The sequence below is a fragment of the Amphimedon queenslandica genome, unplaced genomic scaffold, assembly GCF_000090795.2.
Source record: "Amphimedon queenslandica unplaced genomic scaffold, v1.1 AMPQUscaffold_13520, whole genome shotgun sequence".
NCBI classification, from domain to species: domain Eukaryota; kingdom Metazoa; phylum Porifera; class Demospongiae; order Haplosclerida; family Niphatidae; genus Amphimedon; species Amphimedon queenslandica.
In genome coordinates, this window is record NW_003546244.1 from 913,005 (window position 1) to 936,405 (window position 23,401).

General features: G+C 36.4%; 6 protein-coding genes across 8 annotated transcripts; 4 read left to right on the plus strand and 2 right to left on the minus strand.

Annotated features, from left to right (window-relative positions):
* Nucleotides 1–535: 535 nt before the first annotated feature.
* Nucleotides 536–11,956, plus strand: LOC100641705 (plexin-A1-like). Its single transcript, XM_019996006.1, has 30 exons — nucleotides 536–1,522; nucleotides 1,569–1,760; nucleotides 1,817–1,936; nucleotides 1,990–2,229; nucleotides 2,278–2,443; nucleotides 2,520–2,613; nucleotides 3,712–3,811; nucleotides 3,866–3,994; nucleotides 4,249–4,350; nucleotides 4,405–4,507; nucleotides 4,559–5,186; nucleotides 5,237–5,410; nucleotides 5,463–5,562; nucleotides 5,609–5,848; nucleotides 5,906–6,004; nucleotides 6,057–6,110; nucleotides 6,161–6,440; nucleotides 6,516–6,667; nucleotides 7,035–7,168; nucleotides 7,222–7,281; nucleotides 7,367–7,655; nucleotides 7,975–8,197; nucleotides 8,337–8,449; nucleotides 8,511–8,610; nucleotides 9,004–9,119; nucleotides 9,314–9,388; nucleotides 9,446–9,612; nucleotides 9,778–9,990; nucleotides 11,273–11,348; nucleotides 11,527–11,956. Exons 1-30 carry the CDS (start codon nucleotides 620–622, stop codon nucleotides 11,719–11,721), a joined length of 5,637 nt encoding a protein of 1,878 aa, XP_019851565.1. The 5' UTR covers nucleotides 536–619; the 3' UTR covers nucleotides 11,722–11,956.
* Nucleotides 11,957–12,043: 87 nt separating this feature from the next.
* On the minus strand, nucleotides 12,044–13,957 carry LOC100641831 (deoxyribonuclease-1-like). The gene is made up of 8 exons (XM_019996015.1): nucleotides 13,794–13,957; nucleotides 13,647–13,735; nucleotides 13,507–13,599; nucleotides 13,344–13,453; nucleotides 12,815–13,082; nucleotides 12,522–12,615; nucleotides 12,433–12,478; nucleotides 12,044–12,355 (listed from the first exon to the last, which is right to left on the minus strand). Exons 1-8 carry the CDS (start codon nucleotides 13,932–13,934, stop codon nucleotides 12,267–12,269), a joined length of 930 nt encoding a protein of 309 aa, XP_019851574.1. The 5' UTR covers nucleotides 13,935–13,957; the 3' UTR covers nucleotides 12,044–12,266.
* Nucleotides 13,958–14,009: 52 nt separating this feature from the next.
* Nucleotides 14,010–19,278, plus strand: LOC100641958 (FERM domain-containing protein 4A-like). 3 transcript variants are annotated; one of them, XM_003382699.2, is made up of 16 exons: nucleotides 14,010–14,120; nucleotides 14,210–14,316; nucleotides 15,653–15,747; nucleotides 15,795–15,890; nucleotides 15,990–16,154; nucleotides 16,388–16,468; nucleotides 16,523–16,649; nucleotides 16,704–16,790; nucleotides 16,855–16,931; nucleotides 16,977–17,112; nucleotides 17,169–17,207; nucleotides 17,286–17,415; nucleotides 17,473–17,609; nucleotides 17,664–17,780; nucleotides 18,025–18,256; nucleotides 18,308–19,278. In XM_003382699.2, exons 2-16 carry the CDS (start codon nucleotides 14,248–14,250, stop codon nucleotides 19,123–19,125), a joined length of 2,406 nt encoding a protein of 801 aa, XP_003382747.1. In that variant the 5' UTR covers nucleotides 14,010–14,120; nucleotides 14,210–14,247; the 3' UTR covers nucleotides 19,126–19,278. The 3 variants fall into 3 exon arrangements, with proteins under 3 accessions (XP_003382747.1, XP_019851591.1, XP_019851582.1); XM_019996032.1 differs by having other exon boundaries at nucleotides 17,286–17,412; XM_019996023.1 differs by having other exon boundaries at nucleotides 17,286–17,609.
* A 410-nt stretch (nucleotides 19,279–19,688) lies between these two features.
* On the plus strand, nucleotides 19,689–20,306 carry LOC105312623 (transmembrane protein 45A-like). The gene has a single exon (XM_019994715.1). It carries the CDS (start codon nucleotides 19,689–19,691, stop codon nucleotides 20,304–20,306), a length of 618 nt encoding a protein of 205 aa, XP_019850274.1.
* Nucleotides 20,307–21,364: 1,058 nt separating this feature from the next.
* On the plus strand, nucleotides 21,365–22,575 carry LOC100640396 (translationally-controlled tumor protein homolog). The gene is made up of 6 exons (XM_003382602.3): nucleotides 21,365–21,493; nucleotides 21,542–21,612; nucleotides 21,765–21,941; nucleotides 21,991–22,083; nucleotides 22,200–22,346; nucleotides 22,427–22,575. Exons 1-6 carry the CDS (start codon nucleotides 21,466–21,468, stop codon nucleotides 22,427–22,429), a joined length of 519 nt encoding a protein of 172 aa, XP_003382650.1. The 5' UTR covers nucleotides 21,365–21,465; the 3' UTR covers nucleotides 22,430–22,575.
* Nucleotides 22,576–22,643: 68 nt separating this feature from the next.
* On the minus strand, nucleotides 22,644–23,361 carry LOC100640523 (RING-box protein 2-like). Its single transcript, XM_003382603.3, has 3 exons — nucleotides 23,131–23,361; nucleotides 22,923–22,970; nucleotides 22,644–22,875 (listed from the first exon to the last, which is right to left on the minus strand). The coding sequence occupies exons 1-3, from the start codon at nucleotides 23,291–23,293 to the stop codon at nucleotides 22,757–22,759; spliced, it is 330 nt and encodes a 109-aa protein (XP_003382651.3). The 5' UTR covers nucleotides 23,294–23,361; the 3' UTR covers nucleotides 22,644–22,756.
* Nucleotides 23,362–23,401: the final 40 nt, after the last annotated feature.

A 23,401-nucleotide genomic window follows, 5' to 3' on the forward strand; every position in this document is an offset into this window, starting at 1 on the left:
CACAAACATTGTATTGCATATTACTTGGTCACAAATATGCATTTAAGTTGATATACATCTCTTAAAAATTTATGGCATTATTATGTCATGCTTTACCCATTATTGTTCACACTGCACCATAATGGTATTATACCTTTGCCAATAGTTTGACACAAAGTCAGCAAAGTGAGCCTACTTACAAACGTATAGCTATGTTAAAATTCTCAATTTAACTATTAGTTCTATTGACTAAACATTAGCTTAAGGCATTACATCTAATCTATCTAAATTATATGTCAAGTGCAATAATAATCATTTAGATTAAACGTCGTTTCATTATGATAATAACAATAACAAGAAACAAAAACAATACTATAAATTAACTATAATTATCAACTCAAAATTCAGTGACAAAAATAACAAATAATAAGTAATAAATAAATAACAAAAAATTACAAAAATAAGAAAAAAATTAAAAGCAGCTCAGATTACTGGTAATGAATAATAATAAGTTGTTTCCATGGTTTCATTGCATACCACACCCACTGCATCCTCCACATTCCTCTTCCTACTAGTGTGAGAGGAACATGCACTCACTCTGTTGATTTATAGAGAGATAGCAAAGAGAAAGGGACACAAAATGTCAGGAGGACTTTTCTGCTGTCTTTTAGTTCTCTGTATCTTGGGAGGAGTCAGATCTCAGTCTCTCATCTCGTCTACTCTCTCTAGTACCGTCACCTATTTAGCTGTTAGTAGTAATGGAGTCTTTGTTAGTACTGCCAATCAAGTTCACCGGTTCTCGTCTACCCTACAACAGTTAGAGGGCTCTCCTGATACTCCCGGTGGTACTATTGATGGAATAGCTAGTACACCTGATGGCGAATGGTGTGTAGTGTGTACTGATGATGGTGGTGTAACGTGTTCTGTTCTTAATGGATCTAACCTTCAAGCTCCTGCTAATAGAACAGTGGATCTTAACAGTGGTACTGCTACTAGTCTAGTTGTGTTTACTGTAGATGGTAACAGCTTTTATACTGGGAGCTTTGTTAATCCTCGTATTCTATATCATCAGTATTGGTTTGCTGGTAGCACACTGTCAAGAGCTACTAATCCTGCAAATCAAATAGCTTCATTCACTCGTGTATTTGTGAGTGGTTTCTTTGCATCAGGATATGCTTATTATGTTGTGATTGATCCTCCACCAAGTGGCAACCAAAATCGGCTCCGTATAATAAGAGTGTGTAATGACAGTGCAGTTGACAGTGCAACTGATAGTTTCAACAATCAATATGAACTGACTTTAGGTTGTGATGGTAATAATGCTTTCTTCAATCCTACTTTACGTGGTGTATCAGTTATTAATGAAGAGACATTGTTAATTGCAATAAGTGCTGATTCAAACGATATATGTTCATACAGTCTGTCTCAGATTAACTCTTTAATGGATACTGCTTATCAGTCATGTGTAATTAATGGTACTGGTAATAAGAATATCGTTTGGCAGAGCTCTGCATCATGCTCAGGAGGATTAACTGGAAGTATTGTGAGTTAAACTTTTATAGTATTGTAATAATTATACCTCCTAACAGTGTAGTATATCAGATTCAAGAGGTGCTAATCCAGCTCCAGCAGTTGGTGTATCAAACCCTCTCACTTCCACTGGTCTAGTTACTAACAATACTATACTGACTGGATTAACTGCTATTGTTGGAGTGTCCATTGATGATAATGATTTTATTTATTTCGCATTTTCAGTGAATAGCAATAATTACATCAATAAGGTTAGTAGTTGGTATATACATGTAGTCTTAATTACAGTTTCATATAAATCCTACAGTATCACTTGGTCAATAGCACAACCCTTACATTTGTGTCCGAAGTTACACTGACCTCTTCAATCACAGTACTAAAGTGGACCCAAGGCTCTGAGTATGTGTATGGTATCAGTGGTTCTAATGTAAGTATAATGATAATGATAGGGTGTTATTGTTGAGTCTATTCCATGTACAGGTCATTGCATTAAAGATAGAGGATTGTTCCAGTGCTACTAGTTGCTCTGAGTGTGTTAGTTTAGGTGATCCATTGTGTGGTTGGTGTATGATAGAGAACAAGTGTTCACGAAGACCATTTTGCCAAGACAGTTATCAAGAAAGACGATACCTAACACAAGGAGACAGTAATAATTGCTTTGATACAGTATCTATTAATCCAAGTACTTATGTGATAGATACAGAGCAGGAACCTCATCAGGTATGTATCATTAACAACAGAACAGTATGACATTCCATTTCTCTTTAGGTTAATTTAACATTTTCACCAGCTCCTCCTCCTCCTACAATTACCGAGGAAGAATATTTCTGTGTATTTAATGGTATCATGAGTCCATTGGAACTATCAATGGGTACTAATACTGGTAGCTGTTCAGTAGAAGGCATAGTGTCTCAGGTCACTGGCATACAACTAGGTAATATAATATTACCTATTCATAACCTGACCTCCTCTTTCATTTCTGTCTGTATTTACATTTTCTCTCTTTTCAGATACTACTTTTAGTATATACAGCAATAGAACTAATGTCAATTTCTATACAAGACCCAGTAACTATACTTTTTACAACTGCCCTACAGCAACAGAGTGAGTTACGAGCCATAGAGTAACGTTGTATTAGCATGTTTAAATTAATTATTTAATAATAATTGTGACAACTAAGATGTTGGTATGTCCTGTCATCTCCTCTTATGATGACAACCAGTAGTACTATACTGTGGGAATGTAGTAAGCCAGAGCTCAATTAGGGGCCAGCTACTGAGTCAGTTTACTACTAACAAAGTGTGTCAGCAGCACCACTTGTATTATCAATAGCATTATTTACCTTTACCAATAATCTACTGGACAGATCTACATGTACACATGTAGATTGACCTATATCTTGCCCAACATGTTGTTCCATTCTCTCTGCCAGTGTATATTACAGAGTCTGTGTACACAAGTTAGCCACCATTACATACCACACTCATCATGGGCCAATATTGAGTGTGTATTAGCTCAGTTGTGTACCTGGGGCTTCACTGGGGAGAGTGTGTGGCTTGTAAGGGCTACTTGTGACAATGTTCCAGTACATAGGATCAGCATAGTGATAATTGATTGACAGATTTATATACCCACAGCAGCTATTCCCACATCTGCCATATCAATTCATTAATCAGTTGTACAGTACATGTACATGTACCTGCTTATGCCTTGTATAGTGGTGTAGTGTGTGTATGGTTGGTCAGGTGTTCAAAGGATGTTGTATCACTGATCAACCTCTCCTTCCTAGTTTGGCAACCTTATCATCTCAAACATGTCATTTATGTAATGCTATATTATTGTTTTTACTCTTAAAAGGAACACAAATTCCATGGACATTACTTTAATTATGGGTATTGGATGTCAGTCCTAACTGCCTCTATAGCCTGTTTGTGAACATGGACACATTTGGCAGTGTTGTTTGTGGGTTGATGGATCATTAGTACACTCCTACACATTTCATGAGTGTGTAGTTATTACTAGCTTTGTCACTAGTGCTAAGAGTTGTACAAAATTGGCTAATTCGGCAGTATTGATATGTGATGAATTGTTCTCCAATCTCATTAGTCAAATATGTGATGAATTGTTCACTCTCTCTATCTCTCTCTTTTTTATTTCACACCCTCTCTCTCTCTCTTCTATTTCCTTTTGTCTCTTTATTAGGTGTAGTGCATGTCTTCAAAGTGAAACTTGTGGTTGGTGTCAGTTGGATTTTACATGTACTGGACAGAACTCATCATGTACTACTGGTGAATGGTTCAATGTAAGACTTCCATATTCTTATACCATGTGTGTTACATGTTCATACTCTTTATAGATAAAAGATGGTGGTGATGCTAGGAGCTTCTGTCCTTTCTTAGAGCCTAATTCAGTTACATCTGATGGTAGATATACTCAAGCAGCTAATGTTGTTAAGAATTTAACATTATCAACTAGCAATACTGGAGTATGTTATACCACACATACTGTTAATGTTTGTACACACTTTTAAATAGTAGTGGCTATTTTTAGTAACACAGCTTGTCTGACCTTCTATCCTAATCAATACACACCTCATGAATATTATACAAATTTTAAGGAATAAGTGTATTTATTTAGTGACCACACATTATGTAGTGCCCTAATGCCAATAGCACTTGCTGAACATCAGTTGAATATCAGTATCATTATCATTGTGTGTTGTTGTGTGTTATTTTATAGTCTCCTCCTGGCCTCACTTATGAGTGTGTGTATGGTACCATTGCTAACCGAACTGCTACTGTTAGCAGTGACAATAGAGTGACATGTATTAATAATCCTGGGGTGAGTAACAGTAGAATATTTAGTAATAATTGATTAATAATTATTATTCAATAGTTAATGATTGGAGGTAGTACTCAAAATGTCTTGTTAAGTCTCACACAAGTTTTCAATGGAAATAGATATACAATAGAGACTAATGCTCCTACAAATCTCAATGGTAATTATAATGAATATTATTTTATTTATTGTTTATAATTATGATCTACAGTGACCTTGTATGACTGCCCTTCATTGGCCCTTGGTTGCTCATCATGCTTAGCACAGAGAATTGGTACTGGATTTAACTGCAGTTGGTGTACTAGTAATAACCAATGTAGAGACATTAGTGACTGTAGTGATAGTCCTGTCATTAGTACAGGAAGCTGTCCTCAACCAAACATTACTGACTTTAATCCTAAGACTGGTCCCCCTAGTGGTAGAATAACCATCATTATTAATGGAACTAATTTGGGAACACAACGCTCTGACATAGAATCTGTTATGATTGGTAGTAGAAACTGTGTTGTTGGTGAATATGAAGCAGGAAAAAAGATAATGTGTACTATTGATCCTGATGCTAGTGATAATATGGACAGGAATGAGACTATTATGATAAGAGTAACCAGATCCAGTGGTAGTGTGACTGTCAATAGTATGGATATAGCTCAATTCCAGTTCTTAACACCAGTCATTCGATCAGTGAGTCCTACATTTGGTCCTTTCAGTGGTGGTACTAGAATAAGAATACAAGGTACTAACTTTGATATTGGTAATAAAGAAATGACTAAAGTAATGCTGAGAGAATCATCATCAAGAAAGAAGAGAAACACATGTCCTGATGTTAACTGTGATATCACGTAAGTGGGGATGAAATTGAATCAATCATATTTATTGTGTACATTGATAGGAGACTTACTAATACTGAGATCAACTGTCTTACTGGTAGTATTAATGGTAGTGAATGTACAAGGAATATAATAGTATCAGTCAATCAAGCTTTATTCTCTAATACTAGTATCAGTTATGAATATAGACCAGATCCTACATTTAATAGTATCAGTCCTGTGATCACGATACCAGCGTAAGTATATATACTAGTAGATACATGCTCTTTATTTCTCCCTCCTTTTCAGTGGTGGTATTAAACTAGTATTCTCTGGTGATAACTTAAATTCAGTTCAGTCTCCTACTATTACTATCAATCATAGTGGACTGGGTTCTAGTAGTACTGAGGTCAGTATAGTATTCTTGTTTTATAGTAATGCATCTCTTTATACAGCCTTGTGTCTTTAATGTTAATGGTACTACACTGACATGTAATGCTCCTAACATTACTAATGTGGCCAACAGTGACTATGGGATGAATATTGAGTACATCCTAATGTTAGATGGAGCAGAGTCACCTGATTACAATGATGCAGCTCTGAGACTGACACTGCAACGTAATCCAATGTTTACTGGCATTGATCCTGAGTCAAGATCTATATCAGTTGATGACATTAATGATATTACTATTAAAGTAAGTTGTAGTAATTAATGTACATGTATAAACTAATATACTTGCTTTGTTAAAAAGGGAATGAACGTTGAATCAGTGAGGCCATCTGAGATTAACATTACGTTAAGAGATAATTCTGATGTACATGTATGTACTGTTAGAACAAGTTCTAATACTGTAAGCTATAACATAGCAATATGTAATCATTAATGTCAAATACTGATAATAGGAGATTACTTGTAGACCACCAAATAAAGAATCTGGTACCACACTATCAGTAACAGTAAGATATTAATAATACAATGATCAGCTAGTGTAATTGTCCATTCATAGGTTAGAGTAGGAAGGAACCTTGTGTTTCCTCCTAATGGAACCAGTGGTCCTGAATGGACACTAACCTATACCCGTGCCTCAGACCCTGGTAATGTGCCGCTGATTGCTGGAGCTTCTGCTGGTGCTGTTCTTGTACTAGTTGCAATTGTTCTCCTTATCCTTATCATTCCTCTCGTTTACTGCTTGAGGAGACAAGCCAAGCAGCAGGACATGCGTGTCACTCATCTTCTCTCGCAAATGGAGAGTATGGAGCTGGATATGGCTGACCAGTGCAAGCAAGGTAAAACAGATACATACATGTACATATACATGCCTTGTACTCGATAATATGTTGAAACATGTATTTCCTTATTAGCTTTTGCTGAGTTACAAACTGATCTAGGGGAACTTGTAGCTGAAGATAGCTTAGATATGCAACAACTTCCTTTCCATGACTTTCCAACCTATGCCACTAAAGTTTTCTTTCCTGCAGCTAACACTAACCATCCTGTCCTCTCTCCCCCAAAGGTAATGGATGCTGCATGTATGATTGAGTTGTAATGTACATATTGCTATTTGAATACCAAAGAAGGCATTATTGGATTATCAGGATCATTACTTTACTATGTCACGTGCACATGTATGATGTATTATCACTACATAAAGTAGCTATGGTTAATTTGCTATGTCATGTGCAGATGTATCAATGATTACATACAGAAAGTTCATGCAGTGTAGCTATGGTTAACTTTGTGGCTCTTTTTTCATTGTTTGATCCTTGTGTGTCAATTTGTGGTTGTATTTATTACTCTCATGCCACACAAACCACATGCCATGGCCATTGCTTAGTACTTAGAGGTGATTACATCATTATTTATTGCTTTACATTGTACAGGTGCCCCATGGCATGACACACGACTCAATGTGTGTATTACTGGACGAGTTTAGGGAGCTGGTATTCGACAAGAAGTTTCTGGTAGCATTTATAAGGACACTTGAGTCCCGACCCAAGTTTAATCTACAGGATAAGTGAGTATTGCCCTTTACTATCTTGTGATGGTTGAATCATGTTATGTCACTAGGAGTACAATGGCTTCGCTATTGATGGTTGCTTGTTTAAAGGATATTTCCTATTCTACCGAGTGAGTCAATTATTATACTATTACTCAATATTATTCAATATTATTATTATGCCTACGTGTATGAATACATGTATGTACTGTATAGGGTACTTGAAGCTTTGTTGGGTAACCTGATTCGTCGGAGTCTCTCCAATACTAAGAACCATCCCAAACTATTGTTAAGAAGAACAGAGTCGGTTGCAGAGAAGCTGCTGACCAATTGGTTCTGTGTCACGCTCTACCCGTACATGCTAGAGTGTGCCGGTGCCCCACTGTTTGTTCTATTTAAAGCAGTGAAGGCCCAACTGGAGAAGGGGCCAATTGATGTTATTACTGGCGACGCCAGGAACTCACTCTCCGAGGAGAAGCTACTCCGGCAGCCACTCGATTTCAAGGTTTGTTTATTTGTCTCTTTATCTTTGTGATTCTTTGTCCTCCACGCTCATTCTGATAATGCTATTCTCTGGATATTTCCCAGAGACTGCACGATTCATGTTTATCATATTAAGCAATACATTCTGCTTGCTTTCAGTTTTCAAGTTTATGTTTGTCCCGCCTTTTAAGCAGAATTGAGAAACATACATACAGAACTGCTGTCATCAATCCATTGTGTGTTGATATGTACCCGTGCGGTGTTTATTTATTTCTGTATATGTTACTTAAAGTTTCCTCTACGCCCATCTGCTCTGTACACACACACACACACGTATACAGGTAATGGAGTGTGAAGTAGAGATGGGGAATTCACATACGCTGCTGAGGCATACAAGGAAAGAGGATGCTGGCGTTGAGCCAGATCCATCTAATGCTGATGACATACAGACCATCAAAGTAATGGACACTGATAGCGTGAGTCAAACGAAAGAGAAGCTACTCGATTTCATTTATGGGAACCGCCCAGTCTCAAAGCGTCCTTCAATAGCTGAAGTTGAATTAGGTATGGAGGAGGACATTGTAGTAATGAAGAGAGAGTGTTTTGTATAATGATGTGATGACTTATAAATGTAGTTTCTCACCATTATGTAATGTCTCAAGTTAATGTGCTAAGTAAACTAACAGATGTGTATTATTCACAGAGTTGTGTAGAGGTAATGCTGGAATACCTCTCAAAGATCAGGACACTACTAGCAGGAGAGAAGGAGAGTGGATGAGGATCAATACGCTAGGTCACTTCAATATCCTTGAAATGGTTAGGCTTGTTATTGTATTTCTAGTCTACTCTAGTGTGTACTGTGAATTTTTTATGATAGGCTGAAGCTGCCATAGCCGATCCTAAGAAGCCAATTCCTCGTTTTAGACTTACAGCACGGAATCAGACACTTAGTCCTGGTAGACCAGTTAGCGGAGCAGGTAATTAGCTATGCACACACATTACATTGTGCTAGGTTATTTTTAGTATTACTAATGTGCTTAACTGCTTATGTTTCTCGTATCATGCCCTTTACACTGTGTATGTATGATGTCACATTCATTACTATATGGACTACTATTAGTATTACACATGTACAATACAATGAATGCATGTACATGTACATGTATTATTGTTAATATTGATTTAACTTATGTTGAGACTAGAGAGAGAGAGAGAGAAAGCATAATAGAGTATAAGTAGCAATATTGTGTGTGCGTGTGTGTGTTATGTTGTGTATAAGAGAAGAGTTAAGTGCCTTACAGTGGATTACAGTGGCAAAGGTCATGCACCTTGTGAATAAACAATCCACTTTTAACATTGTTATTTTTCAGTTGGCTACGATGTTCCTGGTACTATAGTAGCGAGTGCTTCTATTACATCTCAGACGTCATTGCTAGCTTCAGTTAATTCGCCCTCATTTGATACCAACACGAGATTATTTCATTTGGTAAGCTGTGTAATGATGTTCATTAGTAAACCACAAAAGAATTTACTACTTCATTTTTGTTATGACTATCCACCCAAACCTAATGCATGAATGAACTAGACAAAATTAATTAAGTGTACAGTTTAGCACATGTAAAGCAATGAGATTAATACCTGTTAGTATGCTCCTACATGTACATGTATTTATTTGTTCAGGTTAAACCGGAGGCCAACGAAGGAGATCAAAAGATTGTTTCTGAAGTGTTCCTTACTCGATTGCTATCAACTAAAGTACATATGAATCTATTTAAAAGGATTTAATAATAATGATATAATTTCTTTTCGTAGCGTATTATCCAGTCTTACGTTGATGATCTGTTCCATGCTATATTCTCCGTTCCTGCTGGTAAATCACTGCCTAGAGCTATCAAGATAGTCTTTGATTTCTTGGACGCACAGGCTGCAGAGAATGGGATTACTGATCCTGAGATACTCCACACTTGGAAAACTAACACGTGAGTCTAGAAAGCAAAAGCATGTTAAGTGTTGAGTTGTCAATTGGCGCCACCTGTTTCAATTTTTGCATTTAGCTGTACACAACTTAGCGATACACCATCAATGTATACTGTATGGTTACTATGGTATTATCTTCATTTACTTTAATTCTTTTTTTTTCGCAGTCTACCCTTAAGGTTCTGGGTTAATCTAATTAAGAATCCAGACTTTGTTTTTGACATTAACAAGTCTGCAACAATAGATGCTTGTTTCACTGTCATAGCTCAAGCCTATATTGATGCTTGCTCTACTGCTGAAGTTCGCTACACTAAGGACACCCCTTCAGCCAGACTCCTCTATGCCAATGAAGTTAAGCAATACAAGGAGGAGGTTTTACAGTAAGTGAAATACAACGTATATTGGGAAAGCTATTACTATTTATTACGTATATTGGGAAAGCTATTACTATTTATTTTGACCTTTTGTTTGTTTATTGTCACGTTCAGTTTATGCCTGTTTACCAAGTGTTGTTGCTTGTGTTTGTTTTCAGTTGAATAGTGTTCAATTGTGTTGCATAGTTTCCTCATATTATAAATATTTTGAAGTCCAATGTGTCACATCCTACGTGTATTGTACTATTACTTTTAAAAAATTAAAATCTCTCTAAAATTATTTTTGACGAAATATCCTGTACTACCATCGGTAACATGTGATGAAAAATGGCCCAGAGTTTTCACTTTAGTACCACTTCCAACAATAATTTAGAGCATCAAAATAGAGGCAGTGGGAATTTTATTGCTTTAATGAAAACTATGATAGTTGCAGTTATTTTTAATATCTTGAACTAGCGAAGATTGATTTATCTAATGAAGTAAAGTAGGTGATTGACACCCACTTAATGGGGCGGAGCTGAGTTTTTACCAGCTAAAACTCAGAGGTTTTGATATGCTTAGCATATCATAATGTGACATTGGCTCGATTTTGGAGCAACTTTAAAAATTGGTAAAAAAATTAAATTTGATTGGAATCAGTCCAAACTTTCTACACAACATAAGAACATGTATATGTATCAGAAAAAAATATTAAAAATAAAAAATTCTCTCCTAGTCATTTTTGGCGAAATTTGACCAAAATCCCTGTACTATAGTACAGGGACATTGGCACGATTTTGGAGCAGCAACTTTAAAAATTCATAAAAAATTAAATTTGATTGGAATTATCCCAAACTTTCTACACAACATAAGAACATGTATATGTATCAGGAAAAATTATAAAATTGAAAAATTCTCTCCTAGCCATTTTTGGCGAAATTTGACCAAAATCCCTGTACTATAGTACAGGGACATTGGCTCGATTTTGGAGCAACTTTAAAAATTCATAAAAAAATTAAATTTGATCGGAATCAGCCCAAACTTTCTATACAACATAAGAACATGTATATGTATCAGGAAAAATTATAAAATTGAAAAATTCACTCCTATTTATTTTTGGCAAAATTTGACCAAAATCCCTGTACTATAGTACAGGGACATTGGCTTGATTTTGGAGCAACTTTATTTATAAAAAAATTCATTTTTAGATTATAATCAGCAACACAATATCAAAACATGTATATGTATCAGGAAAAAAACAACTTCAATCCATTCATTGATAGTTGATTACAGTGACACCTTTATTTAGGTATTACCGTGACATCATGGCCCAACCTCAACCAACAGCTGAAGATAATAAGAGTTACTTTCAAGAAATGGCTGAGGTATATATTAATTTACATGTGAATCACTCAACTTATAATGTAGATGAATTATAAACTTGGGGGGATTTTTAATTATACCATTTGCCAAATGATTAACTTTAACAAAAACCTTTACCATATTTACAATTTTCACCGAAAAAATACATTTTTAATTGACGCTCTTTTTATCATCACACAGAATTACTTCCAAAGCTTTGAATCAAAGGAAGGACTGCACTTCCACTCTGACAGTGCACTCTTAGAGATATACCGATATGCTATTCAGTATGGCGACGATATCATGGAGACTTTGACTGAAGAAAGACTCACTCTTATGGGGGCTCAGTTTAACAGTCTGAGACAGAAATACAATGTGAACTCGTCTGCTATGTGAAGTGGAGGATTGCTATTAGCTTTAATTACATATATTCATGTTCTTAGGTGTAAATGCATTGATTGACAAAGAATAATTACTAGTCTTTTTGTCTGTGTTGTTTTTTGTATCGAGAGTCTTGATAAATGTATTGACTTTGTGTGTCTGTTGTGCATAAACTTTTGTTAGTATGTCTATTCCTTTTTTTTGCTGTGGTTGATTTTTGTTTTTATCCAGTAATTATTGTAAGCAGTAACAATTGTTGTTATCATTATTATTATTATTATTATCTTTATTATTGTTAGTGTTATTATAATGATGGTAGAAAACTTAACACTATCGCCCATTGGTAGCTTAACAGATCACAGCAATATTATGCATGTAACAACACTCAAGCTAACAAAATTGAAAAATAATAAAAATATGCATGGTTAAAGTTATTATAGAAATACATGAACAAAATCAATAGTTTTTTAATAACAAAATAAAAAATTCAGACTTCACAATTTAAAGTATTATAAAACACTCCAACACATTCCCCTCTCATAGATTCTGTTGCAATCACATCAGTACAGTAACAATGCTCCAATTAGCACAAGAACAATAACTAGCAACGGTGCGGAATTGACTGTGAAAGCACTGTCAGCAACTTCTCCTATAAAAAGATAATAAATAATAATAATAATAATTAGTGCCATTGCTATCAAAGAATATTAATATACATGTACATACCTTTTAGACTAATACTAATTGGATAATGGTCACTAACTGCTGCTGTCTATTATAAAAAATTAGAAAATAATTATAATAAAGATTCATACTTGTTGAGATGATAGCTGATATTGATTGTCAAACAGTACCACACTAGCACTTCCATTGACTATATAAGGAGTCAATGATGACCAAGTGATTATTCTACACAAAATACAATCAGAATGCAAGTATTATTCAAAATAGTTATTGTTATATATAATAATAATAAGTTTTTGTGTTTCCCCATAAATACTGTGTTTATAGTATCTATGGTTTAACTAATATTCTGGGTTCTATATAGTAATTCTTTTAATAGTTCCATTTGTACATTGGCACATGATGTGATGGACAATACTCAAACCTGTCATAAGCACAGTTGGTTGTTCCGGTTGTAGTATCAGTATCATAGCCTATCCACCAGGTGAAGCTAGTATTGACCACCAAATCAAGCGTATTGTATCTTGTTCGTGATAAATAGCTGCAGCCTGCATTCAGGTCACCTAATATGGCTCCATTACTAGTTGAGAATGCAGAGCTAGTTGCTTCAAAGACGTTATCAAGATGATTGATTTCTTCTGGAGCATCTGTTGGCTTTGTGTGACTGGCGATTAGGAAGAATGGTGGTATATCTATAAAGAAACCTTGTGAATCTATGGCTACACCATATAATCAAATGTACACTGTTATGAAACAAATATTAAGTTGTTGTAAAACTTAGATTGCCCGAATCTAAATATTCTGTCTACATCAAATCCTCTGTTGACATCCAATGAACAAACTAAATCTAGCAAAGCTACCTCACCCACAGATATGGACTATATGTATCCATGCCTAGTCTTCACTCAGTAATGCATATACCAACATGTATAGAATCAAATGGATGATCTTACTTCCATGATTTCTATTTAGAGTCCTGACTAGAACAGAGTAAGGCGGTCTCTCAAACATGTCACTGTTGTCAGGATATTGATAACTGTCTAAGATTTGTATCTCACTGGTCCTATATTGTGCGATGAATAATTTAATAACACGATATTGATTAGCAGGTTATACTTATAAAGGAAGACATATTGCTCCTTAACATGGCTTCTTCCAACTCTTTCACTAACTGAGTAATTATATCGTATCCCAGAGCTAGCAACAGCCCTAATGTACGCTGTAAATTGATAGTGATTAATAATCAAAGCACTAACTCGTTCAATTGTGATGCAAACCCAGGAAGAACTGTCTGACTGACATCAACCAGCTCAATGATTAGAATAAGATCATAGCCTCTCACTATCTACCGAGGCATTGCATTATATTTTGCAATAATAATAATAAAATGTGTTTTATAATACCTCGATAAGTGTATTAACCACCTCTTGATCAGAATACTTGGATCTTCCAAACTGTCTCACGTTAAAGGACAGCACATTAAGACCCTGTCCATTACACAGACCAAATAAAATGGCCAGAGAGACTAAAGCAGCTTTGTACATCTCTGCAGAAAGGTGAGCCACACCCACACATTTTTGCTCCAAACCACGCCCGCGAGGTAGATCTGGGTGTGGTTTTGTTAGAAGCTCCTCCTACGCATCACCACTAAACTTGCGACCGGTTTTAGTAGCAGCAGAGGCCATTACAAAGAAAGGTCTTTCTCTATTAGCTTTTCTTACAATAAAAAGGTTAGTTAAGCACGCTGTATAGTGAGGTTTAATTCCTCAATGCTTCCTTATGTAATTTCAATTATTCTTTTCTTTCTCCTTTTGCACAGACTATTTTTGATTAGTTTTAAGTGGAAGCCAGTTGGCCATGCCCGAAACGTCTCGTGAGTGTGTTGTGATACTACCTGATGACACGCAGATCACAATACCAGTACAGGTTAGCTAATAGTGGACTCATTGTAGGAGTGAGTCTGAGACTGTCTCTGTGTCTGTGTATCTGTAATACAATTCATATTGTGTGTGTGGGTGAAGATCAAAGGACTGATCAATGTACTAAGTCATAACATACCGTGTGTGGGTAATGGTATCAATTGTATTTATGTGTTTTTAAATCGAACCGGTCCTTATGACATCAAGCTCTGTGTTGGGAATTTAATAAGCAAATACATGCACACCCAAGACTTCATTACTCCTGTTTACTTCTCCCAGTCTATAATGTGATAATAGTATGTCTATACATGTACTCATTTATGCACACCCAGAGCTGTAAGCGTATTAGTACAGCTTTAGGAATGTGTTGTTGGCATGCAAAGTAGGTAGTTTTGATCATACCAAGAGCCTGGGGATAGTTTCTTAGCTCTAATCATAACAATTGCACCTGTTTATAGTGACCAGTTGGTGTGTGTAAGGGTGGATCACTCTAATTTGTGTGAGATTATCTTTTACTCACTATTATTGTGGGTTTCTTGGTACTGATTAATAATATAATATCACCTTTTGTGTGTGTGTTTGTGGGTGTGGGTGTGATTATTTACTATTTAGTGGTCCTACAATGGTTTATGATTGTTTGTTTATAAGCTTTGTGCGTGTAGTGTGTTTTCTCTCCATTGTTTTCAATACATTTATGTGGTTTTATGTGGTTGTAGTGTGCAGTGTAGCTTTAGATTCCAAACTATGGTTGGTATGTGTGTGTGTGTGTGTGTCGGTACTGATGAGGAGAAAAACAAGTAAAAGAGATTAATGGGGAAAGTTGCTTAATAGAAGAGTTACTATTATATTCATGTGCTCCATGGTTATTATTGTTAGCTGATCTATTAGCCATGGACACATCTTAGTCCATGTTTATCAACAGTAAACCAACCAACCAGTTAATGCATCACTACATTAGACTTCCATATAAGTTATAAGCTATAATGGGACACATGTCTATGCCCATTATTATAACAGTGAGGTATGTTTTCTAGTTTATTTTGCAGATTATGTATATATCATTTGCATCACGTGATTAACCATTAGTCTTGTTTACTTGAGGCTGCTTTTGCATGTGTATCTATTTATGTTAATTTCAGTGTTTTTTATGTCCCTTGAACTGAAAATGTAGCTTTATGCATGAATGAGAGGGGAAAGATGAAACAGGAAGGTGGTGGTTTGAACCCAATTGACACTTAAACATGAGCATTGAGCTTTAATAGTTAATAATTGACTTGTAAAGGCTGGAGAGGGACTTTACCGTGTCTTGGAATTATTTTTTTAAATTATTTTTTCCCCATTAGCCTGCTCTGCAAGCTGGAGATCTCCTCAACATGGCAGCATCTCACTGTAAAATGAAAGAGAAGCATTACTTTGGTCTCGTGACTGAGGGAGATGGGTAATGCTGTTAAGGTTTCGTGTAGCCTCTTTATACTGTTATTGTAGATATAGGAACTGGCTGGAGTTGGATAAAGCTGTTTTAGATCCAGCTCAGGATTTACCAAAAGGAAATGACCCCATTAAACTACACTTTACTTTCAAGTACGAATAATCCTTACTCCATCATCTTATCTCTTCACTATTTTTTATACCTACTCTCTACTTCTCCCTTTATCTTTAACCTCATTATCTCTCTTTCAGATATTATGTGGATACTTATGAAGATCTTCAGGACCACACTACAGTTGAGATGCTCTTTCTTCAGACGAGGAAGTTTATTGAGAAGTCAGAGATCATCACTGATGAGCAGACAGTGTACGAGTTGGCGGGACTGGTCATGCGAGCTAACTACGGCTCGTTTACAAGGTAGGAGTCCATTTAGTGGCAATGTGCTATTGTTTCTCTTTATTGTTTGTCTGTTTGTATTTTTAGTTTTTATTTTGTTCTTACTTTGTGATATTATGTATTATATGTATTCTAGTTGAGTTTGTTAATATTTTGTTCCTACTCTGAATAGTATACATGTATATTAAATGAATTTGTATGCCAACATGGTACTACTGCAATGTGTAATTATAGTATTTGTGTTTTACATTTAGTGAGGAAGAGGCCAGGAAGATACTACAAGGCATACCTATAATCCCTGCCTACATATTCCAGAAACAAAGTGTCAAAGGATGGTATGTCCCACATGCTCTCATTATAACTCTCTTTATTGAATGATCATATTATAGTGAGGATTGTATTTTGCGCTATTACAAATTGTGTCCTGATAATTTGTCGCGTGGTGAGGCCATCTTTCGCTATTTGGAGATTGTCCAAAGTTTGCCTATGTATTCCTATCATTACTTTGAAGTCAAAGTAAGGAGCTTCTGTGTGTGTGTTTGATTAGTATTTAAATGTATATTTTTGTAGGATAAGAACAATGTTCCCTTGTGGTTGGGGGTTGGTACTAATGGCATCGTTCAGTGCTACCTGGATAACAGGAATGAGCCCATTGCTGTAAGTATTTGTGTATAATAGGAAGCTATTGACCTTCCCTCTCTCTCTCTCTCTCTCTCCATAGCATTATCAATGGATGAACTTACAAAATATTTATTATAAAGATAAGAAATTCTCTGTAGAGGTTTACACTAATTCAAGGTGTGTATACCTTTACAACTCTACGTTATCCTCCAACATTACTAGGTCTCCTAGAAAAACCTATCAGTCAAACTCAGTGGCGCTGTTAGCTTGGTATGGCAAGAATCCAAAGGTTGTAGTAGCTATTTGGAAGATGGTCCGCGATCAGCACATGTTCTATCGTTCTAAAAGGAGTGCCAAAGTAACACATACACGTAATTGTATATCCATTTATGTTCATTTATCACTTATGCATAGTCAACTGATTTCCATACTGGTGACCTTGATGAAGCCAAAGTGAGTCTCACTGTCTTTTTCACCATTCATTTATATTGTTTTATCACCATCATCATCATCATCTTTATAATTTTATAGCCTAACATGACGATGACCGAAATACTACGTCACCTCAATCGCAAGCATCGTCACGGTGGCAGCATATCTCCGAGTAGCAGTCACTCTAGTCTCAGTATCGAGTCTGCCAAGTCCAATCAAGCCACAGGTGGTGGGTGGGATGACCATACGTTGCATGATACTCACATTACACTTTGTTTTCCCATAGCATCAGCTGAAGCTGTCGCTGCTGCTAAGAAAGCTCAGCAAGAGATGTACGGTGCTCTGTCGACTACTAGAGATGAGCTTGTTGATAAGTTAGAAAAGAAACTCACGGCATATAAGGATCTTTTACTGAAAGAAATGGTAAAGTGAATCTCTTTCAGTCTTTACCTTGCATTTTCATATTTTATCTTTTAGCAAATAACTGGCGTACCACCTGAAGGATTAACTGCCGAAGAAATTGAAAAAATGAGAACAAAGTTTGGAATAAATTTTAAATTTTCTAAATTCGTACTGGACAGAGGAGAATCCGTGGTAATCATAGCGACATCATTTGAATTTGTAAAAATAATTAGAATTCCTTGAATGTTTGATGCATTGAAAGGAGCCAGATTTCGATTGTTTATCATTCTTAGTAATTTGGCATATTTTAAAGCATTAAGTTGTTGTCCTGTTAGGCAGTTAGGTACTTCTCCTACATGCATAATGTGATTGTCAGTGATTGCAGTGCTTATAAGTCATTTATTTGGAGTAACATGCTACTTTATTATTATAATAGGGTGAAGGTGATGCTATAGAGGAGCTAGAAAAGCAGTTAGAAGTTCAGTCAGCTATCATTGAAGCAAGCAGGACGTTAGTCGATCAAGCTAAATCCCGTGCTATGAAGAAGGATCGCAAGAAAGAAGTAAAACGTGCAGAAGATAAGTATCAGAAGCTAGAGGATAGGCTAGTCGAGCTAAAGAGATCCCAAAGGAGACCCTATCCTTATGATTCAAGATATGACTCTCCTGGTATGGAATATTGTTCTGCATACTTGCAGTACTTCATTTTATTTCTTTTAGGTTTTTCTCTTCCACCTCCAAACACTACCGGGTCTTCAACCAGGCGATCTGTCAGACACACTTCGCCTAGCAACTCAACTTCAACCGTAGACGATTCGTATTTGGCAAAGATGATATTTGACGATTCGCCGCAGCAATTCTCACCTCTTATCACTAATCAAAAAGCGTCTCTACACAAAAGCACTTCGGCACTTCACGACGTGACAGAAATGCCCCGCCCTTCCTCTCCCCCCTCCACCCACCGCCAGCTATCGGGATCTAGATCAGCAGCTTATCACGGACACAGCCCTTACCTCCCTCCTGGGGACAGGTCCCATCACTCAAGCTACATGTCTGATCTTAACGACTCGTTTATCGGGACCGATCAGCAGCAGAGGTCACCGCGTACTAGCGTCACGTCTTTTGGCTCGGGGAGGTATGACCCTGATGCACTGCGTGGCGGTAGTCTCGCCGCTGATGACATCAGTCATCATTACTCGCGCAATAAACAGAGCAGCCCCATACATGGCCGCCTCTCTCTTGATAATCGCAGTCCTGGCGGTCCTTATTACAACCAGCACCAGTTGCGGTCGTCTCCGGAGTTGATGAATTCTCCGTCTCATCGCTCGTCTTATCGTTCTTCTGCCGGTCTCTTTAGTCCTGAGCCACCTCATTTGGCGACTGGAGCTAGGTCCAGGCCACAGTCCTCTCATTCTACTGGTACGCCTCCCCCTCAGGGGATTGAGTATCATAGTCAGAGAGGAGGTATTCGTAATAATAGAGAGATGGATTTACAGGAAGCACTGCTGATGGATCAAGATGAAGGGACACTTGTTTAATTTTAGAATTATAATGATAATAATAAGTACTACACACTCTGTCTCTCTTTTCTCTACACATTCAGCTATTGTACTATATTCGATGTAGACTGTATGTTTACTTTTGTGTCAATGATAGTTGTGAAGGGACTAACATTATTATTGTTAATTTTATTTAATTTTAATTAACTTGCGCGGAAATTAATTTTTATTGCGCATGCGCAGTTTCTCCGATAAATTGTATTAAAATACGTAGCCTTTCGCCATTTGCTAACAATTTCTCTAGTTCTCAGCACAGTGGTAACAGTCTTCCTGGCTTTGTTCTGTAGCTGATGGGTAATTTGGGTGGTCATGTTGTTCCTGGTATTTTTTTCATAATTTATGGGCTCTGGTGGATCATAGCTACATTCTGATTATACTTGAGTCAAAAATATCAAGTAAAGCAGCAGAAAAGATTCTTTGATGGTAAAAATATATCCAAACGATCTTACATACCAATGTGTTTTCTTCCACAATGGCCAATTGAACCTGTCCTAAAGATATTTTTTGCATCATTGGGAGTTTTCGTAGAAGGATTTTTAACAATGGTGCCCAATGATGACGGCATTGGTGAACACGTAGGACTAAAAGTCTGGTCACTGCACAATAAAGCCGATGGATCATTTGCACCACAAGCTAAATTGCACCACATCACAATGTACTCCTGTTTTATTGTCTCTGGTATTGTTGATCTTCTCTCCCTCTGCATTCGATATCCTAAACATACTTCAAAGCTATTTCTCACTCTTGCCTTCTTTGTGGAAGCATTCATCTTTTACTATCACACCAAAGGTGACCATGACCGTAGTCAATTGGAAGTTCTTATGCATGAGTTACTTGTCATTAGCATTGGGGTCTGTATGCTGTTTGCTGCTCTAAGGATGATGCAGTCTTCAAACATGCTAATCAATGGAGGATTAGCTTTAGGGATAACGCTGCAAGGTACTTGGTTCATTGAGGTCGGGGTTGTTATATTTGGCCCTACAAAGTGGGACGATGTACATAACAATTCTATGTTCATTGTTGCATGTTTTGTGTGGCATTTTATGTGCATTGGAGTTGCAATGTTTGTACTGCTTACTGTAATGCAGTGTGGAGTCCAACGCTACACCAAAAAAGAAACATATCAACTGTTAGAGGAGAAGCTAGACTTAGATAATTGAAACTGCTGATGTTTTATTAATATTTATTTTATAATGTTTTCTTTTTTGCTTTGACATATATGGCTGCTTATTTGTGTTAACTCAACGTATCTTTAAAATAGTTACCAGCTATCTAATTGACAATGTGCCAACAAATAATGTACAGGAAAGCAAGGTTGTACACATTACAAGTTAGTATACACATTACTCATCACTGTTTATCACATGATGCAACCAGGGGCGTATCTAAGCTCTGAGAGTTGGTCGGGCACGGAGAAAAAATATGTGGCGCGCGAAGCGCGCCGCGAAAAATTTCTAGAGCTAATTAATATTCATGATGGGCGTGGTCAATTAAAGACTACGATTATTACTTTAATTAAGCTAGGATGTGCACTTCAGTGCTTATATTTTCTTCATTAGTAGTAGTACTGGCCTTGGGAAGACATTCAAACAGACTCAGCAAAGTTTCTTAGCCATTTTTAACTCGATTACTTTAATAATTAATGTGAATAGTCTAATAACTGATTGGTTAGTAGTAGTTATTATTTTAAAAATGGCAGCCCAATTGCCCAAATGGAACTATGGAAGTCTCTACCATGTCATCATTATATTTACACTGGCTAATACTATTAGCTATGCTAGTTGTCTCATTGCTATCATAATAAAGTGAGCAATATTTTTAAAAGGACTAATATACAAAAGAAAAAATTTTTTGGTCTGCTGAGTTGGTCGGGCACAGGCCCACCCAGGCCCACCCTTAGATACGCCCCTGGATGCAACAAAAATAAAATAGTGTTGAAGTTCCATGAATTTTGATGCATCTAGTGAAGGCTAAGCAATGGAAGCCAATAGAGTTTGAATCGAAACAGAAGTTCTACAGATCTAGATCTTATTGGATTCGCAGACAAATTAGCATAGTATCTTTAACGTAATAAATTAAAAGTTCAGCTTTGCAGATTGCTTGACCCAATTCCTGCTCACGTGACATGTATTACTAGTATGGTAAAGTCACGTGATTAATGAGTTACACTGTACATGTGGGCCTGCGCATGCGCATAAAAAGCAAGACATGTGATGGTAACGTTAATGTACAGAGTAGGCGTGGCTACACACCATTTTGAGGTTTTGGACTATTACAATCTCTTTGTCTCGAGTTTTAGAACATTATTTTTAAACAGATATGATTATTTATAAGGATTTATTTACAGGTATGTTTTCTTTACAATGAGTAGCTAATATTATTGTGTCGTTTTTAGGAGCTGAGCTCTTCTCTGATACTTACAAAATGAAAGTAGTTGACGACATCTTTTATGAAGTGGAAGGAAAAGTAAGATATTAGTCATTTATATTCCCACAATTTACTTCAAATTTATTGAAATCATTCTGTGTAGAGAGTTTGATCCAATTTTGGTTATTTTTAAGAGTATTAAAATTTTGGACAAAGACCACACACAATGTTATTAATTTATTATTTTCTAGATGACAACTGAAAGTGGTGGAGGCATTGATGATGCACTGATTGGCGGTAATGCCTCCGCTGAGGATGGGGCAGAAGAATTAGAGGAAACATCTGTTTCTGGTTGTAATATTGTATTAGCAAACAAACTTGAAGAGACCAGTTTTAGTTCTAAGAAAGATTATCAGTTAGCAGTAAAGGTATGAGAACGCTTATTGTCTTGTGTAATGTTATTGTACGAGACTATAGGGATATTTAAAGAAGCTATCTGAGCGTCTGCAGGAGAAAGATCCTGAAAGAGCTGCTGCTTTTAAGGCTGCAGCTCAACCAGCAATGAAAAAGGTTCGTAACAGAACTTATTATTATTGTTTTTTTTAGCAAAAAGGTGCACTTAGGGATAAGTCCATTGATGTATCGAATCTCCTTTACTGTTTCTCCAATGATTTTGCTTTGTTTAGATATTTGAAAATTATAAAGATTTTCAATTTTTTCATGGAGAGGGTGATTATGAAACTGCTGGAATGGTTGCCTTATTGAATTTCAGAGAAGATGGGCTTACGCCATACATGCTCTTCTTTAAAGATGGTGTCATCGAAGAGAAAGTTGTAAGTCTATTCTTGTCAGTAGTCTGTTGTTCTGTAATTAGATTACTCTTTCACTTCTCGTTATTGTTTTTCTTTTTTAGTAATGAAATTTTCATTTTGAAGTCTTTGTTTCTGCCCTACAGTCTTGATATTATAGAAGTTAATTTATTATTTAAACTATTAAGAATTAAAATTGCCTTCATTTGTTAATTCATTGTTGTATTGTTATTGATTCTACTTTAAAAATTGACTGCGTCTTTTACTATAAATTATGCAGCTATAGCTCATCAAGATGCATTTTTAAATTTGACTCAAAAATTGAAATCAAATGATAATGACGTTAGAATCAAACTCAAATAATGTCACAATGATAACGTGTTTCATAATAGATAATTTAAAAACAATGATCATTATAATATAATGACATTCTACTAGCTTCCAAATCTCTGTACGGTCCATTCCTGCTGACAGAGTGGGCAGCGATTGTTTTGCTTGATCCATAGCTGCATACAACAATTGTGAAAGGAATGATTGCATTCTCCCCACACGACTACACAATAGAAGAGATACAGGATCATTATTGCAGTACGTACTCACCAATGCATTCTTCTTGTTTCTTGTCACTTTGACATCTAAGGCAAGCATCTAAAAATTTTTTTTAAATAATTATATATAGGTCTGCAGCTGTCACAGGCATATGCAAGCAGCTGAAGACAAGGACACGCCCACACAATTAAATATAATGTACATTATTATTATTATACATAATTATAGTATATGTATGCCCATATTTTCATGTACATACCCATAACTTGTACTCTACATATAGCACAAGTATCACACTCCACGTCCCACGACCACATCGCCACGGCGTTCCATTTCTTTAGAGTGAAGAGAGGGCCCGTAGGCGTCTTTCCCTTGGCCTTCTTTACTTTAGGCGGCTCTTCTAAGGACTGCCCATCCGCCATACCTTTTGTAAAGGGTATATGGTCAGGTGATCTTTGTCGTTTTAGAAATTTCCAATCCCTTGCTTCCATGACCACGCCTACTTTAAGGTGGAGCTACATGTTACACCC

Excerpts from the sequence above, each read along its gene's own strand:
- LOC100641958 (XM_019996023.1), top strand. The coding sequence starts at position 14,248 with ATGCCCGAAACGTCTCGTGAGTGTGTTGTGATACTACCTGATGACACG. Across the intron at positions 17,610-17,663 it reads ATCTTTTACTGAAAGAAATG|CAAATAACTGGCGTACCACC; the intron begins GTAAAGTGAATC and ends TTTATCTTTTAG. Across the intron at positions 17,781-18,024 it reads TGGACAGAGGAGAATCCGTG|GGTGAAGGTGATGCTATAGA; the intron begins GTAATCATAGCG and ends TTATTATAATAG.
- LOC100640396 (XM_003382602.3), top strand. The coding sequence starts at position 21,466 with ATGATTATTTATAAGGATTTATTTACAG. Across the intron at positions 21,613-21,764 it reads TTTATGAAGTGGAAGGAAAA|ATGACAACTGAAAGTGGTGG; the intron begins GTAAGATATTAG and ends ATTATTTTCTAG. Across the intron at positions 22,084-22,199 it reads CTCAACCAGCAATGAAAAAG|ATATTTGAAAATTATAAAGA; the intron begins GTTCGTAACAGA and ends TGCTTTGTTTAG.
- LOC100641705 (XM_019996006.1), top strand. The coding sequence starts at position 620 with ATGTCAGGAGGACTTTTCTGCTGTCTTTTAGTTCTCTGTATCTTGGGA. Across the intron at positions 6,441-6,515 it reads GGCTGACCAGTGCAAGCAAG|CTTTTGCTGAGTTACAAACT; the intron begins GTAAAACAGATA and ends TTTCCTTATTAG. Across the intron at positions 9,120-9,313 it reads ACACGAGATTATTTCATTTG|GTTAAACCGGAGGCCAACGA; the intron begins GTAAGCTGTGTA and ends TTATTTGTTCAG.
- LOC100641831 (XM_019996015.1), bottom strand. The coding sequence starts at position 13,934 with ATGTACAAAGCTGCTTTAGTCTCTCTGGCCATTTTATTTGGTCTGTGT. Across the intron at positions 13,454-13,506 it reads CAATATGTCTTCCTTTATAA|GACCAGTGAGATACAAATCT; the intron begins GTATAACCTGCT and ends CGCACAATATAG. Across the intron at positions 12,616-12,814 it reads ACCAACTGTGCTTATGACAG|AATAATCACTTGGTCATCAT; the intron begins GTTTGAGTATTG and ends TATTTTGTGTAG.
- LOC100640523 (XM_003382603.3), bottom strand. The coding sequence starts at position 23,293 with ATGGCGGATGGGCAGTCCTTAGAAGAGCCGCCTAAAGTAAAGAAGGCC. Across the intron at positions 22,971-23,130 it reads ATGTAGAGTACAAGTTATGG|ATGCTTGCCTTAGATGTCAA; the intron begins GTATGTACATGA and ends AAAAATTTTTAG. Across the intron at positions 22,876-22,922 it reads GAAACAAGAAGAATGCATTG|TCGTGTGGGGAGAATGCAAT; the intron begins GTGAGTACGTAC and ends TCTATTGTGTAG.
- LOC105312623 (XM_019994715.1), top strand. The coding sequence starts at position 19,689 with ATGGTGCCCAATGATGACGGCATTGGTGAACACGTAGGACTAAAAGTC.